Consider the following 20,284-nt stretch of genomic DNA (forward strand, 5'->3'; position numbering starts at 1 on the left):
AAATAGGGGGGGGGGATAGATTGAGGTGGTGCCATGCCTCCCCGTAAAAGGGGCTCATGGCTATTGAATCACCATACGAAATGAATGAATGAATGACTGCTTATTCCTCTCAATCTTCTTTCAACTGTGTCTCTTTAGCACCAATAATTTTCCAGCAATCCGAATCCACTGAGGCCACAAACTATCCCTTTATTTGTAACATTTGGAACATTATCATCATTACCATTTCCTGATATATATCATCAAGGGGGTATGCACAATATACTATAATGATACTGCCCAATTAAGTTTACATTATTGCTAACTTCCTATCAATAATTTTCTTCCAAATTAATCTGTTGTTTACATCCCCAGTATTGTCAACTCTTATATGGTAATCTTTTAAGACATTATTAACTGCCTAAATTCATTTATCCTTTTTATTATCTTCATTTTCAATGTGGTTTTGCTATTAATGCATTCTGTTCACTCCTCTCATTTTCTTGTAACTCTCTGTGGTCTCTGACCTTCAATCAATTATTTTTTTTCTAATCTAACTTTTACACTTTCAGCCTTTTTCTCTCTCTCTCTTTCTCATACACACACACACACACACACTTATTATTTCTATTAATTTTTAGCATTTACAATCCTAGTAATCATATTGGTCTTTACCCATTATTGTTCTCCTCAGTCGCTACTCTTCCTTGTTATGTACTATGCAACCTCCTGTTACCCAGGCTAGAACCTCACTTGAACCTATAGCTGTGACATTGCCTGATTCAACACATATTGACCCAACTTACCTCCTCAAAATGCAAAGAATCTTAATGCCTGTATCAATATTACCAGCCAGGTTGGCCGAGTGGTTGCATACCGCTCTCCAGCCAAAATGCTACGGGTTTGAATCCTGCTGTGGGCATGGATGTTCGTCTGTGAAAATACTAGTGATGGTGGTTGGGGGTAGATGGCATTGGTGTAGATGATGAAGGTAGCTGCAGTTGGTGGAGACGGAGAGTTGTAGAATAGGTACCCTCCCTCGATGAGTCCAGGGACTCATCGAGGGAGGGTACCTATTCTACAACTGCAAGCAGCTCTTTCCTGTTATCAAATGCATTTTAGACATCTGCATATTCTAAACATCTCTTCTTGCACATCTTCCTATAATGTCATTAGTAATCTCTGCTCATCTTGTCGATTCTTCACTGTTGTACAAAGCAAGCATACTCACATACTAATTTTTAGTGTTATATTTAATATAGATAATTCTTATTACATTTTAAAGCTTAATGATATAACTGTATTCAAAATTATTTTAAAACATTTATTCCAATGACTCTCTCAAACATATAGATCTTTATTTAGTTGTTGTTGTTGGCATCTCATTTATTTATTTATATTTATATTAAGGTTTTTTTTTCTTTTCTGAAGAAATTCAAAAGACACAAATCTAAATAATTTTTCTATCCTTAATGAACAATGAAAAGGAAAGGAGACAAAAAGACTTTTTTGTTTAACAACTGATTTACAACCACACTTATTACTGTAATACAGGGTCACTTTGCTGCAATAATAGTCTAAGTAGGTAGTGTGGTTGTTGAAAGTTTTTCCACTTGGTTATGCTATAAATTAAAGATACCAAGAAATTATGTACTTGGTTTAATCCTTTATCCAAGTGTAAGCAAACAAAGTTTGTGCCTGAAGTATTTTCAGGACTGGGGCAACTCGTGGTAAAGTTGGTATGACTTCACATCACTTGCCTTGGTATTCCATAATACAAAGCACATCTCCTTGCGGACATGTATAAGACTATGCATTACAGAAGGGTCACTACCCAGACCAGTTTCCGTGTTTAAGTGCAGTGTTACCTCTCCAAAAACTCATGTGATCACTCAGATCACCCAACAATGTGCAACCTGAGTGATCATTTAACTCAGCAGTAGTTCTGCTCAGTGACAGCCTCCCCTACCACCAAGCAGAACTGCTAATATTCCAGGGAAAGCATTAGCCAAGGAAGCCCTAACACAGGCCACCCCAATGGATCCAAATCCCTGGATGCTCAAAAGCTCCCTAAGGCAAAAACTTTAAGGGAGCAAAAACTCTGCTATCCCGGAATCAAACCACGAACCAGTTTCCCTGTATTATGTGCAGGGTTACCTCTCCAAAAACTCGTAATCCCCCAGATCACCCAACGAGTGACCTGAAGGATCTTTTAACTCAGCGTTGTTCCACTCAGCAACAGGCTGACCACATGACCAAGAAGAACTCTCAGCATTGGCTCTACTCAGTGACAGGCCCACCCCATCACTTAGCAGAGCCACTCATATCTCATCTGAAGGGTAACAGCAACAGCCGAGCCTCAGTTAGAACTTCATTGGCTACAGCATTGCCAACGATTACCCTGGGCAGAAACTCTGCATCCCCGGAATCAAGTCACCAATCGGTTTCCCTGTTTAAGTGCAGTGTTAAAAAATCGTGCAATCACTCAGATCAATAAATAGTGAGCAACCTGTGTGATCATTTAGCTCAGCGTTCTCCCCCCCAGTGGCAGGCTCACCCCCACCACCGAGTAGAGCTATAATCTCAATGGTGGCCCCACTCAGACACAGGTAAAACCCTACCCCACCAAGCAGAGCCACTCATATCACAGAGAAAGCACTGCCCCTTCTGTGCAAAAGCACATCTGTGAGAGCCAGACCTGGAAACAGCATTAGGCGAGCCTCAGTTAAAACTTCATTGGCTGCAGCATTGCCACAACCACTTTAGCACAAAAGCGCATCTGTGAGAGCCAGATCCAGAGGATTCCTAAGGTTGAAGTAGTGCAGAAGTCATATTTTCATATATGAGTTGCCAAAAGGTGTCACACCTTCTTATTAAAATACACTGGATTAGAGATAGTTAGTTGTTGAAAGTTTTTCCACTTGGTTATACTATAAATTAAAGATACCAAGAAATTATATACTTGGTTTAATCCTTTTTGCACCTGAAGTATTTTCAGGATGGGGCAACTTGTGGTAAAGGTAGTATGATTTAACATCACTTACCTTAGTATCCCATAATGCAAAGCACATATCCTTGCGGATATGTATAATGCTATGCATTATGGAAAGATTCACTACCCAGACCGGTTTCGACCTTTATTGAGGTCTCATCAGCAGGAGCCAGATCCAAGGTTGAAGTAATGCAGAAGTCATAATTTCATATACGAGTTGCCAAAAGGTATCACACCTTATTATTAAAATACTCTGGATTAGAGATAGTTAGTTGTTGAAAGTTGTTAGTTGGTTTAGTCATACCACCTTTATCACGAGTTACCCCATTCTGAAAATACTTCAGGCGAAACTTTGTTTGTTTACACTTGAATAAAGGATTAAACTAAGTATATAATTTTTTGGTATCTTTAATTTATAGCATAACCAAGTGGAAAAACTTTCAACAACTATCTATCTCTAATTCAGAGTATTTTAATAATTAGGTGTGACACCTTTTGGCAACTTGTATATGAAAATATGACTTCTGCATTACTTCAACCTTGGTATCACCTCTGGATCTGGTTCCCGCTGAAGTACTTTTGTGAAGGAAATGGTTATGGCAAGGCTGCAGCCAATGAAGTTTTAACTGAGGCTCGGCTATTGCTGTTTCTGGGTCTGGCTCTCACTTTGTGCAGAAGGAGCAGTCCTTCCGGTGAGGGGGGACAGAGAGTTGGCCAGCTGTTTAGACAGTCTGTAACAAGGTGCATTGGTGGCTGTAACAAGGTGCATTGGTCTGTAACAAAGTGCATTACAGACTGTCTAAACAGCTGGCCAACTCTCTGTCCCCCCTCACCGGAAATTCAGCTTCCTATATAAAAAACTCGACCCACTTTAAAGCCCTCACAGAAAATTTAACCTTGAACAATACAGACATGTTAGTAAGCTTTGATATCTCCTCTTTGTTTACCAATATTCCCTTAACTGACACTTTATCTCTCTTAGAAAACGTTTTCCCCTCTGACATCTTAGATCTCTTTTCCTTTGCCATCAACTCTGGGTATTTCTCTTGGAATAACAAAATCTACAAGCAGATAGAAGGAACCGCCATGGGTTCCCCCCTCTCATCCCCCACCCCTTGCCAATTTCTATATGGAAGATTTCGAAAAATGAGCCATAGACTCAGCCCCACTCAAACCTTCTATCTGGCTAAGATATGTAGATGATGTGTTCTCCATTTGGCCTCATGGCCCAGACACGTTAGACTCCTTCCTCAGTCATCTTAATAGCCTACATCCAAGAATCCAGTTTACTATGGAAAAGGAAAAGAACAACTGTTTACCCTTCCTAGACACCTTAGTCACGCGCCTGCCTAATGATACGCTTGCCTTCACTGTATACAGAAAACCCACACACACAGGCAGATACATTCACAAACTCTCCCACCACCACCCCTCACAACAATATGGCATCATTAAAACCCTTACCAAGAGAGCCCACAATCTTTGTTCCAGTGGAAACGCCCTCACTACTGAGCTTAACCACATACACAGAACTTTCCTCTCCAATGGCTACAGCGAACACAGTATCAAAAAAATAATCAATTCCTCCCCCATTCCCCGTCCCTCTCGTCAACAAGATTTTAAAAATGCCATCACCATACCCTACATCCGAGGCACCTCGGAAAAAATAGCCAAGATACTAAAAAAGTATAACCTACACACAGCATATAAGCCCTACCGCAAACTTGCTACCCTTATCCGTTCTACGAAAGATCAGCTCCCTCCTCTCTCTCTGCCTGGAGTTTACAAAGTACCCTGTTCCTGTAAGCTTGCGTACTTTGGACAGACAGGCAGATCAGCATCCATCTGCCTGGAGGAACACAAGTCGTACATCGTTAAACACAACTATGGCCATTCAGGCTTGGCTGACCATGTTTTGGACACCACCCACAGAGTATCATGGAAGAAAACCACCATGCTCCACCACAGCAAATTCAAGAAAGAGAGACTTTTCTTAGAAGCAGCAGCAGCTCTCAGAAACCAACCAAATCTTAACAAATACAGTTGCATTACGCTTCCGAAGATTTAGGAAACACTCATCACCAGAGGTCCCACCTTACATTCCAGGCCACCTACTACCGCCCTTAGAGGGCGCTCCACCTAGATAGGACTTTAGTGTCACCCACGTGGTTGGGCTTAGTATTGTAAGTTTTTGTGTGCATGTTACATTAATTGTTTTTGTAATCCCCGTAGATGTCCTAGTGACTAGGACGAAATATAGGTAGCATTAAATTCTAATTTAATTCTTTTTGAGTGTTGTAAAAAATCCATTAAACCTCCAACATAATGTCCTCACAGCACTTAAGCCTCTACACAAGAATTCTTCATAGCAAGCTAATGATTTTTTTATTCCTTGCTTTGTGGCTACAATTTGCTAGCTCACAAATTTTCATTCCGCTTCAAAATCCTTAATAATGTTGAGTTTTGTTTCCAAAGTCAATGTTTTTCTTTTCTTGCTAGCAGTAGAAGAATCGGACTTGCTTCTCTTGGATGACATTATTATTTTTTATGTATTAAAATTTTTATTAAGAACATAACATTAAACAATCGCAAGGTTTGTAGACTATAAAAATCGTGTATGAATGGAGACCGCGCGAAACACGTCAGTGCTTGTTCACAGCATGTGCGACACTGACGAATGCGGCTGGCGCCTGAAAGATATGACTAGTGGTGAGGCGTGAAGCGGGACCGGAATACGTACATATAAGAAACCGCACAACTCCGGATTCGCGTAAGTCAGGGTATGACTGTATATAATTTTTTGGTATCTTTAATTTATCAGCAGTGTAGTATTGTGAATTTTTTAGCCCTGGAAAGTTTTGGTGAAGGTTTGTAGGTACTTTGTTAATAGTGAGTTTGTTATAATAGAGTTTGCTAGAGTGAGAGTTTCTGTAGTACCCAGGAGGAAAACAATATTACATTGTGGTTTATTTTCTGACCATCACAGAACCATTACAAATAAGGGAATACATAAGGGAAAAAATTGAGCATCTGCTATGTGTTCTTGAGATATATTAGCATTTATAAATAGGAAGAATTACCTGAGGCAGGCTCAATCAGTTCACTTATAATGTTAAAATTTTTCTTGTCCATTTAAAGATATTTTATTTATTTATGTTATTTATGTATCCTGCTTGAAGTTGATAATAATAAATTAATAAAATTAATACTTTTATTATAATTACAAAATTTCATTAATCAAATAATATTAAATAAATTGCCATAATCAAAATCTTAAAGAAGTGTCATTAAAAAATAATAAATCATTAACAGAAAAGTCCCTGGACTTTTCTGTTAATGATTTATTATTATTTTTTTATAAAACTTACCCATGAAAGGTTGTAAAGCACATTAGTACCATGAGTACAAAAGATTTTTTTTTACTTGTTTTATTTATTTTTACATAATCCAGAAACCTTATTCTAGACACTAAAAATATGTTTTTTTCAATCTAATTCAGGCCTCCAATAAGCAGGGCAGTAGTCTCAGTGGGTGATGAAATTATCTTCTACCTAAAGAGCATTCACAGAAATCTAGTCCATGTTAGGATCTAAACTAGAAACCTATTGGCTGAATAGTGAGTATGCTGACTGCCAATTTTTTCTGACTATTATGAACTCTTGTTATAACCAACTTTAATGAACATCTTGTCAAAGTAATTTAGTGATGAAAATGATGAGGTCCAGAAAAGAGATGCTACTGAAGGGAATGAATGAATGAATGAATGAATGAATGAATGAATGAATGAGTTGGAAACATTTAAAATAGTAAACCAGATATTAATATGTCATTAGAGTTGGTCTACTACTCGGTTAACAATGCTTTGGAACTAGTTGCTTAAATCAGAACACTGCACAATCCCATTGTACTATCGCTCTCTCTGTCTCTTTTTTCTGTATGAGGGAGATGCCTAAACAGAATTATCAAACTGAGGCCAAATTGTGTTTATGAAGCAGTGTAATGAAAAAAGTTAATTGGAACTAGGATAACAGACTGGCAGCCCTCAAAGAGAGTTGTGTACATGTAAACAGTCTAAGAAAGAAATGGATGGATGGATGGACTGATAACATTACAAATAGTTTGAAAGGAGATTTTAGTCATCTGTTGCTGACACAAAGTTGGAGAGAAACTCTGCTTATGCAATTATGCTCTTTCAAGAGGATTTTATTTTATGTGAATCCCACCCATAAAAGGCTGTAAGCCTATTATGGGTGGGATTCACATCAGTATATATAATACAGTATAATACAGATATATAGTACATCAGTATTATTACCAGGGGTGGAGTAAGGATTAGATAATCCAAAAACCTTACTCTAAAGACCAAACATGGAGAATTTTCAAGTCACTTTGGGACTCCAGTAAGTAGGAATGGAAATGTGAGAAAATAAGTAAGAACAGAAGTTCAATGTTACCAAGCATCAGGCTTTACGTTGTGATTTCACAATTGTATGAAAAAACTTGTGATTCCCTGATATTGCACTTCCAACCTCTCACTCAAGAGGTTGGAAGTGCAATATCAGGAAAACTAGAAGTACTGGTGTGTGTGTGGGGGGGGTGCATCAAGTGTAGGTTCAGCCACCTCTGAGACAAGTGTGTGTGTGCACACACACACACACACGTGCACATGCACACATTGCACACACGCACATGCGTGCTGGCATGTGCGTGTGTGCAATGCTGAATGTAATTTAACAGGTTTCAAATCTGAATGGTAGGTAATGACAATACACAATGGAATGTCAAAATGCATCTACATCAATGCCAAAAGTGTCAGAAATGAAGGACAAGAGGTTTTTTTTGGCATTAGCCAGCTTGACTTGGCCAAAAATTAATGGCAATAGTGAGACCTTGTTAACTGATATAGTTAAAGGAATAGAATGTAGGGGATATTGTATATTCAGAGGAGATAGAGAGAACAGAACAGGAGGAGAATGGGTATTACTAATGATAGCTGAACTTTGGCCAACAAAAATAGAAGTTAAGGAGGATTTTAAATCTTTGGGAGATGGTTCATTTGAGGCTATTTGGTATGAAATACAGCCAACAGAATGAAATTTATTGTTGTTACTGCAATAGAGCAGAGAATTCATGCACCGGGAAATTAGCACAATGATTGCAAGCTGAACAACTGTTATGGGGACTTCAACTATGGGAATGAGGATTGTATAGAGGAAATGGATAATAATAATCTTCTTCTTCTTCCTAGCATTTGTCCCACTTTAAGGCAGGGTCTGCTTGAATGCACTGCTTCCTCCATCTTGCACAGTCTTGAGCAATTCTAGTGTTGACATTTGCTGTATACACGTCTTTAGTTATGCGATCAAGCCAAAGTGACTTTGGTTGGCCTCTTGTCGTTGGCCATTGACAGTAAGTCTCATGGCTGAGTTTTCATTGCTATATAGCACGTGGCCATACCATCTTAGGGTTGCCTCTAGCATCTTCTCTGTTATTGGTGCAATACTAAGGATCTTACATATGTTGGTGTTTGGTATTTGGTCAAGCCTGGTGACATAAAGTGTCCATCTCAGCATTCTCTCTTCCATGGTATGGAGGATTTGCTCATGTTTCTTTGTTGCTGGCCAGCATTCTGCTCTGTAGATGGCTACTGGTCTAACAACTGTTCCATAAATCTTTGATTTTAAGTATAGTGGGATCATTTCATCACAAAGAACTCCAGTGACTTATTGCCATTCATCCAGCAACACTGGCTCAGGCTTCAGCATCTGTTGTTGTACTGCCATTTCAGCTAGACATTAGGTATTTGAACTGGGTGCATTTGTTCAGCTCCACACCATCTATTGTGAACATGCTGTAAGTTTGGTCACCTCCCTCCTTGCATACATTCTATCTTTTTGGTGTTAAGTCTCATTCCAAACTTATGCAAATTAGTTTTCCATTTCTGCACAAGATGTTAGAGTTCACTTTGTGATGTAGTGCTAAGTATTATGTCATCAGCATATAATAGTGTCCAGGGATGTGGCTTCTGAATATCCTGGGTATTCAGAAGCCACATCCCTGTATTCATACAAAGGTTGAAGAGTAGGGGTGAGAGGGCAGATACCTGGTGCACTCCTACCTTTATTGGGAAAATGTCAGAGTTTCCTGCTGTGCAACATACTGTGCTGGTGATGTTTTGATATAGCATTTTTATGCATAGCACATAGGCTTCAGGGAATATGGATAATGGATAATAATAATAACTATTATTATTATTCATATGGACACTCCTTGGAGTCAAAAGACTCATTGCAGAAGATCCACTCTATCCATTAACACAATACCTATATCTCCTTAAACCTATTCAGTGTTGGGGCACTCACAACCACCTCTGGCAATCCATTCCACTCATTCACTACTCTCCAAGAAAAGAAACTAGTCCACACACCATTACCCCATGTAGTGAAAATCTTCTGTGTCAATCTTATAGTATCCCTTTAGTAACTTATAAGTTTCTATCATATCCCCTCTCCTCTGCCTGTCAGCTAAACTCTTCAACCCACACACCCTCAATCTATCCTCATATCCTCACATTCCAGACCTGTCACCAACTCGGTCACTCATTTCTGAATCCTCTCCATTACCTCCAGATCTCCAAGAAATACAGGTGACCAAATCTGTACACCATGTAGCTGAATCACAGCCTTATAAAGAGGGATAGTAACTTCCCTATCTTTACTTGTCAATGTGCTCTTCAACATCCAAGTAATCCTCTAAGATATTTTGCTAACTCATGCAATATGTCCTCAGAATTTCAAATCTCTATCCACAATCACCCCCAAAATTATATGAAACAGCATGTCATAGAGGGGATTAAGGGTTTGAGAGTGCACTTTATGATATCTGTCAGTCAGCCATCCCCTTATCCATACTAATATTTTATAATCTAATCTAATCCTATATTCTCCAATTTATGCAACAGTCTTCCCTGTCAAAAGACTTCGCAAGTCCAAAAGTATCATGGCGTATACATTCCTCCTTGTCTAACTCAATATTAACAGTATTACAGAATGTGAGCAAGTTGCTCAAGCATGACCTTCTTTAGTAAACCCATGAAGTTTATTGCAAAGTATAGATTCTCTGTTAATCCATTTCTATATGCGAACTTTAATCAACGTTTTGAAAAACTTCACCGCCACTCCAGATATACTGATGGGTCAATAGTTGTATACATCAGTCTGTGCACCACCCTTATGCAATGGAATTACCATAGATTTTCACCCCTGTGGAATCTCCCCTGTTCTGAGACTCAAATTATATAGCTTGGTCAAAGGAATGACTACTTCAGCTGAACATTCTTTTAGCATCCATGCTGATATCCCACCAGTTCCTATTGCATTGCCAAATTCTTATTCAGTTTGTGCAACAGTTCTATAATTCCTTCTTATACACCTGAGTTAGTTTCTTCATCTAGTGAAAAAGTAGCAGTGAGCTCAATGTTGTATACACCAGGTTGATAGCTTTTAGCAAAATGGATGCTCATTATTGGAACAATCTCTTCTACATCTGTCACTTGCATACCATCTGCATTCAGTAGGGTTATTCTTTCTTTTACTTGCAATGATAGAATTCTTTTGGATTGTCATTAGCTTGCACAACCAATTTCTTTTCATACTCAGACTTAACTTTTTATACAAGAGTTGTAACTCTTGTATGGAAAAATTTTCATAACTGATATCATCCTTATGCACATGGTATTCCTTCAACATCATCTTTTTCTTCTTAAAATTCTCTTGCTTAATAAGATTACACATCCATTTCACTACCATCCTATTTATTCTTCAAACTCTAGGAATACATTCCGATATTGCATCATTTAAGCATTTTTAAAAGCTTCTCACGCACTGTCAATATCCTTCCCATTCATCAACTGATACGGTGTAAAACCAAGCATAATCATCAGTTGGTCATAATTTCCCGTTTTGTAGTTCAATGTACACCTTTTCTGAATGGAACATTCATAAACTTAGCCACTTCTCAAATCAGTACCAAATGATCACTGTAACAAAATGCAGACAGAATAGTCACACCTTCAGCTGAACCACCACTAACACTGTAATCAGCTCTAACACTCTTTGACCTCAAGTTCCTTCTGTCACATGTTGCTTGAGGAAGTTAATTATAAACACAATGCCTATCATACATCTCCATAAACCCAAGGACACTCAAAACTAATTCTGGCAATCCCTTCCACTCACCACTCTCTTACACACTTGCATGTATCACTTCTTGTTCTATCTCTCTATTCCTTAAATTCACATGATGATGCAAGGAAAGGAATAAATAATATTTATTCAATACCATATATTTTGATCTGAAAATTACAGATCATTATCATCAGTGGTAAGGTAGTCAAATACAAAGTAGAAATCGAACAAGGATTAATCTGAAATAGTGAGACCTGTGTGATTTATACATAAAACAACACAAAGGAATAACTAAGGAAACATTGTATTATTAGTTATTAATTAAATGTATTATTAATTTTAAAAATATGGATTTACTTTGGCCTGCTTAGCTGCTTTTCTCTCATAATCTGATTTGGCTTTTCTTACCAAACCAGTCATTCTTCTTGCTTGCACTTTGCACTACTCATGAGTATGCTGATAATCTTTTTCATTATATTTCCTCCATAATGTTTTTTTTTTTATTTAATTTTATTTTTTTACTGATCTTGTTTTATATCTTTATTCATCCACTTAACTACCACTCTGTTTATTCTCCTGACTGTGGGTATGCAATCTGATACTGCTTCTCTCAAACCATCCCTGATCACTTCCCATGCTTCCTTGATGCTTCTTAAGCCATGGCACTGCTCCAAGATGCCTCCTAAGATCGTAATCATCAGTTTTATAGTTCAACAACTTCCCAGAACAAGACTGCATGGGCACTTTCTTCAAATGGAGGAAGAGTGTCTCTGCTATGCTGTTACCAGATGGTAATATATGGCTTTCCCCCGATAAGTCCATGCTTCCTCAGAGGTCTCTCTTAATAATAATATTATTATTATTATAGTAATAATAATATCATGAGTATGCTGATAATCTTTTTTGCTTATAATAACCAGTGCTTCCTTGTAGCTTCTTAAGCCATGGCACTGCTCCGAGATGCCTCCTAAGATCGTAATCATCAGTTTTATAGTTCAACAACTTCCCAGAACAAAACTGCATGGGCACTTTCTTCAAATGGAGGAAGAGTGTTTCTTCTATGCTATTACCAGATGGTAATATGTGGTCTCCCCCCCCCCCCGATGAGTCCATGCTTCCTCGGAGGTCTCCCTTAATAATAATAATAATAATAATATACTGCAAAACTAGTAAAAGAGAACATGGAGGAGACTTGCTATTTTATTTTGCTCTTCAGGCATTGTTAGGATCTGTACAAGAGAACATAGCTGTTTTCTTGTACAGACCCTTACAATATCTGAACTGCTGTGCCATATTAACTGTTTGTTTCAAGGCATGAAAAAACACTGGAAAACATGCCAGGTTTTTACTGAAACATCAGGATTATGGAATATTATTTACAAAGGTAGTGAAAAGTATGAAAACCAAAAAAAAATAAGCTGTGCAGTGGGGGAAAATACATTTAGTCTCAATAAAGAGATAGAAGAGTGAAGTAAACTTTTTGTTTGGAATGGAAAGGAGTAGTTGAGTGGTCTTATAATAATAATATTAATATTATTCCTGTTCCAGTTTGTTTGTAATAATTTTAGTAATATAATCAGTGTGGCAGGTGAGCAGCATATACTTCCTGAGAGAAGTGGGGGTGAATGACATACAACCAGATAAGAGAGTGGTGAATGTACTGAAAACTGAAAATTTAAGCAAGTTATAAGAAGCATAATAATAATAGTTAATACTGGCTCTCACACAGTGAATTCATTTCAATGAAATTCTGATAATGGTAACAGTAATAATGTCTGTCATTATTAACTGAAAATTTCTTAAAGTTTTCAATTAATAGTTACACTTCAAATAATTTGAAAAATCAGATATATAATCAGAATATTTTTAGAACTCCATTTTCAATCCAACTTACTAAGTTAAAATTCTGATGGTTACATGGATGTTTTTGAAAGTCTTTAGGTGGTAGACAATCTTTGTTGCCTGATGTGAGAGCAAAATTCTGCCAATTGGAAACTTGATGTGGTTTAAACAAGTTCCATGGTTGGTCTCTTATTTCAGAGTAGGATTCCCAGCTTATTTAATTCTTAGTCTACCCATGATACTAAATGTGCTATAGATTACCAACCTATCAGGTAAAGTTTTTAAAAAATTAAGCATGTATGAGTATTATTTTTAAAATGTCCACAAGAAACTCACAGAATTTTCTTTCTTGCCTATTTCAGTGAGTTGAGCAAGAGATGATCCTTTACCTCCAGAAAGTGCTACGAACTGGCACTGAGGATTTGTAAACCTTAATACGAATGGTGGTGGCGAGTCTTTTTAAAGAAAATTAAGTATTATCTATTAAAAATAGCATGTTTATTATTTGTAAGGATCTGAATTATAAAGTTGAAAGCATTCTAAATTCAGTTTAAGTATACTAAGGCAATAAAAATAACATGAAAGGTTTTATTTATTTTTATTTTTTGACTAGTCCTATCCACTGCTGGATGCACACATAAACATATGATCTGTTGTGTCCATCTATAGTATACTAGAACTACAGATGAACACAAGAGGTCAAACAAAAACAAGATATTTATTAATACTGAATTTCAAAACTGTATTTTTAAGGAAATTACAACATAGAATAATATTAACTAAAATAAATTTAATTAATGCTTCAAATATTTTGGCAGGGTCAAAGAGTCGTCACTGGGGAACACAATACAATATGATATATGCACACAGGCACTGTCAACTCAAAATTCTCTAGTGGGCTAAAGTGGGTGTCCTTGGATGATGAGAGCTTCCCAAATTCGGGAAGCTCTCATCCTCTTTATCTCATCTCATCAATGCAATAAAATTTGTTCAGGTTTGAGTGGTTTATTAAGACAGAAATGGATTCAAGGAACAATCTTTCATATTTATATTTGCTGTGATGTAGTACACTGGCCTTCTTCCAATATATCCTGTGGGGATGACAGGTCTAAAGATTGTGGTTGGTTTATTAAGACAGAAATGGATTCAAGGAACAATCTTTCATATTTATATTTGTTGTGATGTAGTACACTGGCCTTCTTCCAGTATATCCTGTGGGGATAACAGGTCTAGAGATTGTGGTTGGTCATGGGTGGAGGGGAAAAGAAATGCCAATTTTTTATATGGTCAGTAAGTGGTTGTAAGAATGTATTTTTTAGGATTTGTGTTATATTTCAAATGTGCCTCAGATATATGGAATGGTGATAGCTCCAGAACAGAGACCAAGGGTGTGGTCTCTGTTCTGGAGAGGGGAAGGAGGTGTGGTTTTGGGGTTTTAAAAATTTTGGGTGTGGTGGAAATTGTAGTTATTGGCTAAGAAGGTTTTGTGAATGAGGAAAGTTCAGTGGAGAGAGTACTACTACCTGAACTAATTAATTTATCCCTCTTATAGAGTTTTAATAATCCCATACTGTTTGGGGGGGGGGTGACTCTGTGGATGTACATCTACCACACACACACACACACTGGTAGATGTGGATGTACACCTACCAGTGTGTGTGTGTGTGAATTTTCTGTAAACAGAGAATGGCAAGAATCCATCAGCCTGGCATGTAATTAAAGTGTTTAGGAAGGGATTACAGGGATATCAGGTAATAATGAGAATGAATTTCTTCAGTTCTTAAGAGATGACAATCTTAAGCAATATGTAACAGAAGACACACAAGGGTAAGAGTCTTAGATCTGGTTATGTCATCAGAGGATGTGATTGTGAATGTAGTGTCCAATCTTCTCCCACTTGGTGAGAGTTACCATGAAGTGATCACCTGGGTTGCAGCCAGTCATATGAGAACATCTGTAAAGAAGGGATTTATGTGGAACTACAAGCCTGGTGATTATGCAAAGCTTAGTAGACAACTGGGAGCTATAGTGTGGAAAGAGGAGTTAAATAGAAAGGAGACAGATTCTGCTAGGACATTGATCAAGAGATATTTAAGCAGCAGTGTCTGAGTTTATTCCAAAGGCAAAAAAGGTTAGACAAGGTAGGAATAAAATGGATAAATGAAGAAACTGAACATGAAAGATGGAAGGTGAAGGTACTATGGAGTAACAAAAGATGAATATTGGTAATAATCAGTTGCTTGAAGAGTACAAAGAACAAGCTAGGAAGTTGACTAGGTATTAAAGACAACAAAAGTGCAGTGTGAGAAGAAATTAGCTAATCAAACTAAAAAAATCCCAGTGACCTCTTTTGATATGTGACAAGTAGAAGAAAAAATTACTAGGAAGGATGATGTTAGCTGATGACACTGGCAGATAAGTAACTGATGCATAAAGTAAAAGTATTCAATGGGCAGTTTATCAATGTGGTGTGAAGGTGACATCATGAGAAGCTGGAGTATAGAGAGTACGGCAGAGGAGGGACTGATGGTGAATGAACAGGAGGTATATGAGGAATTAAGCAAAAATTGATGTTAATAACTCAGTAAGAATCGAAAATATATCAGTGCATGTGTTGAAGGAATGCTCTAATGAATTACCACACAACTTAGGCACACCTGTTCAACATTAGCCATACAACAGGGTGAGTCTCAAAAGAATGGAAGGTAGAAAAAAATTGTTGCATTTCACAAATGGGTGGGATGAGATTGAGCCTACAAATTATAGGTCAATCTGTGTGCTGGAGTTTTTGTTAAGGTGCAAAAAAATTGGTGAAGGCTAGAATTCAGAAATAGGTTGATAATAGCAGTTATTCTTTATGTATGGGTTTTATTCAGTATTGATTTGTTAGGTGGAGATTGGAGATTATGCTTTAGCAATCTGCTTACATTTGCTACAAGGTGACAAATTCACTGGATCAAGGAGATGCATGTACAATGATATGGTTGAATTTTTCAAAGGCTTTTGACAGCCTGCCACATGACAAGCTGGAAAATATGGGATTAGATCAACAGTGAGTTGGATTGCTGATTGGTTGTCAGATAAGTATCAGCAAGTAATGTATGGAGGGGCATGGTATCACAAAAGAGTAAATTCACAAGTGCAGTGCCACAGGATTTTATTTTGGGACAAAATTAACTTGTATGTTAATGACATTGGGATTGCCTTATCTGGATATGGCAGCTATTTGCTGATGATGCATAGGCAGGAAGAACTATGAGAAATAGAGCAGATGTTGTGGCCTTGCAGGAGGATCTCAACAGACTAAGTAATTGGGCAAGTGAGCGAAGCTATCAGTTTAATGTTACAACGTATGAAGTCCTGAAAATTTGGTAGACAAAGTTGAAATGCAGAGTATGCAATTAATTTGGGAAATTTTGAAGGAGGTGGAAGAGATGAGAGATCTGGAAGTGATGATGGACAGAGTCCTGAAGTTTAGGGGTCATATTACTAAAATTATAAGACTATCATAATGGATTATGGCAATAATGAGGAGGATATTGACATGCTACAAGGTTCTGATTAGGCTACATAATGTGATCCACATAGATAATGAATAACAGTGGAGATAATGTGCATCCTTGTCACACATCTGACTTAATATCAAACCATCTTCCTGTATGTCCTTCAATTCCAATAGCTGATTTACAACTCAAATAGAGACTATGTATTGCTTAATTAATATCCCATTTACACCATATAACTATAGCAATTTGAACAGCTTTCCTCTTGGTACCTTGTCATGTGCCTTTTCCAGATCCACAAAACTTAAATACAAATCCTTATGATATTCCCAAGATTTCTCAACTATTTTTCCTAAAGTGAAAATCTTATCCTAACACCCTCTATTTGGCCTGAATCCAGCTTGTTCTTCACCAAGCTTGCCTTCCACAATTTTTCTTGGCCCTTTCTCAAGTACGCTTGCATAAATCTTAACAGGAACATTCAGTAGGTAAATACCTCTGTAATTCTCACATTCAGTTTTATTTCCTTTTAATAGATGGGTACTATGAGAGCTCTACTTCAATCATCTGGAATTCGATCCTCTCTTAGTCGACCCTCTCATAATTCAGTTAGTAGGGATCTTCTACTAACTGAATTATGCAGTGCAGCCACTGTAAAACTTTTATACCTTTTTTTTTTTTTTTTAATATGACTGTTGTAATCCAGTACCATTTTTTAATGGTTACTAGTGATTTGGGTAAATCACTAAAACCAATAACACTGTTGTTATAAAACTACCTCACTAACAGAAAAATATTTTTCAATTTTTATAATAAGTAAGCTCTGAAATAATTCATTCAACATGGAATGTTTACTTTTTCTCTTGTGTGTAAATCTAGTTTACTAGAGACTTTGTTAAGATCATGAATTTTCATTTACTACATTTGTATTGTGTATAACAGTCACTCAGATGCAACGATAAATCATTATTAATGATTTATCGTTGCCAATTTTATAACCTTTATGTGATAGGACTATAAACACTTTCTTTTTTAAATTAGTACCAAAAACCTATATCAGTACTGGTATTTGAATACTGGAAAAAAATTACCGGGATCCTGGCATTCAGGATCCAGGGATCTCAGCATTGTTAGCCCTGAAAGCTATAAGCCTAACTACAAGGCAGGATTAGGAATTAGCAGTTTTTACTTCTCCTACTAACTGATATTTGGCCTACCAGAGAGTCAATGGTCTAGATTAGGGGATCCATAACTTAATTTATTGACACAAGTCCTGTTCTATAAACATATAGAAATACGTAAATTTACCTGGTCAGGCAAAAAAGTATAAAAGTCACTTGCAGATTATTTTAGAACAAAAATATAAAAATTTTCTTCTGATGTTAGAGTACAGAGGGTATGAAATAAGTACTGCTCACTTCCTTAATAAGATCAAATTAAGATTATCATCTAAATGACCAGGATCTCAGGATATGACATCACACAGACTATGAGTACAGTGGAAAGGGAAGGTGAATTTTATCTGCCATTATTGCTAATTATTATTATTTATACAGTTATTGCAAAAGACCCACACTATCAATTAACACAATACCTATCATACATCTCCTTAAACTAATTCACTGTTTGAACATTCACAACCATGGCAATTCATCCCACTCATTCACCACTTTCCAAGTAAAGAACCCAGTCCACACCCCCTTACTAACCAAACACTTTGACAATTTCCAAGTGTGATCCCTTGTTTATCCCTACTCCCCCAGGTATTGAAAAATTTCTTGTGTCGATCTTGTAGAATCCCTATAGTAACTTGAAGTTTCTATCATATCCCCTCTTCTCCACCTGTCAGCTAAACTCAGCAACCCACATATCTTCAATCTATCCTCATAGGGAACATTCCACATACCTGTCACCAACTTGGTCACTCATCTCTGAATCCTCTCCAACCATTTCCTGATCTCCAAGAAATGCAGGTGACCAAAATCTGTCTACAGTAGTCAACATGTGGCCGAATTACAGTCTTATAAAGAATCATAATAACCTCCCTATCTTTACTTGTCAATGTCTTCTTCAACATCCAAGTAATCAACATAGATAGATATTTTGTCAACTCTTCCTATATGTCATCTGAATTTCAATCTCTATCCACCATCACCCCAGATCCTTAGCCTCATCAATTTTCTGTAAATTAGTATCATCATATCATCAATATGATAATATGAAGTATATAATCTTTTCATCCCAAAGTGCATTGCTTTACATTTTACAACATTGAACTGATAACCATTGTCCTTTGCTCACACTGCCAGTTTATTTAAATCATCATGAAAGATATCTACATCACTTTATCAATTATTGCGTTCCCCAGTTTTGCATCATTAGTAAACTGAATACCCCCCCCCCCCCAAAAAAAAAATCTTCTGCTGTATCATTAATGTACAAATTAAAGGATAGTGGTTTTAGTACAGAGCCCTGAGGCATTGTACTAGGCAGATAAAATGGCAGATAAAATTCTAAGTAACTGTGCTATTGGTTCTGATGAAAAGAAGATGAATAAAACTATTACATGACATACTCAGGTTAAAAGGATTAAATTTACTGACGATGGTATATCGAATACTGTGATGGCTAAACTTACTGTAACACAGTAGTTACAAACGCAGATTATTCTTAGTAAAGTGAACAGTGCTATACTAGTTAATACTCATAAACGTGACAATCTTATAATGAAATTATAATTTCATTATAAGATTAATAGAACAAAATTTGGAATAGGTTCCCCTTCATTTCCTGTCCATGAAAATCCACATTTCAAGTAATTCATATCATACTTTTCTGTAAATTTTCTGTAAAAGTATATATGCAGACTTTAGGGTGACAGTTGAGTGTGTGAATGTATGTAATATAGAGAATCCCAAGCGAGTAGGAAAGACCACAAATCAGAATGGGATAGTTAGTATAAGGCATCGAAATAGGGATGAGACAAATCGGCTTCTGCAATTCATGTATACTAATGCCAGAAGTATAAGGAACAAGAAGGAAGAATTTTTGGCCTTGGTTGGCACTTCCAGACCACAGGTTATTGGCATTAGTGAAACATGGCTGACAGAAAATGACACAGCTAGTGGGATTGAATGTGAGGGGTATGGTGTGTTCAGGAGTGACAGGGAGAATAAAATGGGGGGAGGAGTGTTACTGATGTTAGCTGATGAGCTACAGCCAAGGAGAATAGAAGTGGAACTGCAGGATAGAGAAAAGAGCACATTTGAGGCTATTTGGTGTGAGATTGAAACCAGCAGAACAAAATATACAGTTGGGTGCTGCTATAGACCAGGTGACGGAATAGATGGTAGAGATAGTATGCATAAGCAAACAGAAGAAATGAGTGGAAGGAGGGTAATTATTATGGGAGATTTCATTGATTGGAAGCATTGATTATTTCATATGGTAGCATTGATTGGAAGGAGGAGAGGACACATGGGAGGAAGGAATTGGATTTTACGCAGTTATTAAGGGATAACTATCGACGACAGCATGTAATGGACAACATGTAATGGAAAAACCTAGTAATTGTATCTGAGAATTTGGCTGTAATGAATATGACCACATTGCCACCAACTGGTGAGAGTGATCTTAGGGGTCTTGACTTGGGAGGTGGCTAAAGGTGTGGAATTTACAATTAAGAGAGGGTACATGTGGAATTATCGGGCTGGTAAGTATGACAAGCTTAGGAGTTTGATTGGTTCAGTGCCATGGCATGTACAACTGCAAGAGCTAGGAGT

The 20,284-nt window shown here is 37.2% G+C and overlaps 1 protein-coding gene across 7 annotated transcripts in view; it reads right to left on the minus strand.

Annotated features, from left to right (window-relative positions):
• LOC150100549 (uncharacterized) overlaps positions 1–20,284 on the minus strand; it is an 844,187-nt gene that overhangs the window by 568,748 nt on the left and 255,155 nt on the right. For all 7 annotated transcript variants that reach the window (XR_016549159.1, XM_090401348.1, XM_090401347.1 and 4 more), the window contains one exon: positions 13,336–13,454. Coding sequence is in view for 6 of the 7 variants with exons in the window: in XM_090401348.1 (XP_090257474.1) it covers positions 13,336–13,454 (119 nt within the window). In the remaining variant the exon portion in view is untranslated. The remainder of the gene's footprint in view (positions 1–13,335; positions 13,455–20,284) is intronic.

This window comes from Typopeltis vanoorti, chromosome 12, assembly GCF_054136105.1.
Source record: "Typopeltis vanoorti isolate ZY-2024b chromosome 12, IOZ_Tvanoo_1.0, whole genome shotgun sequence".
NCBI lineage: Eukaryota > Metazoa > Arthropoda > Arachnida > Uropygi > Thelyphonidae > Typopeltis > Typopeltis vanoorti.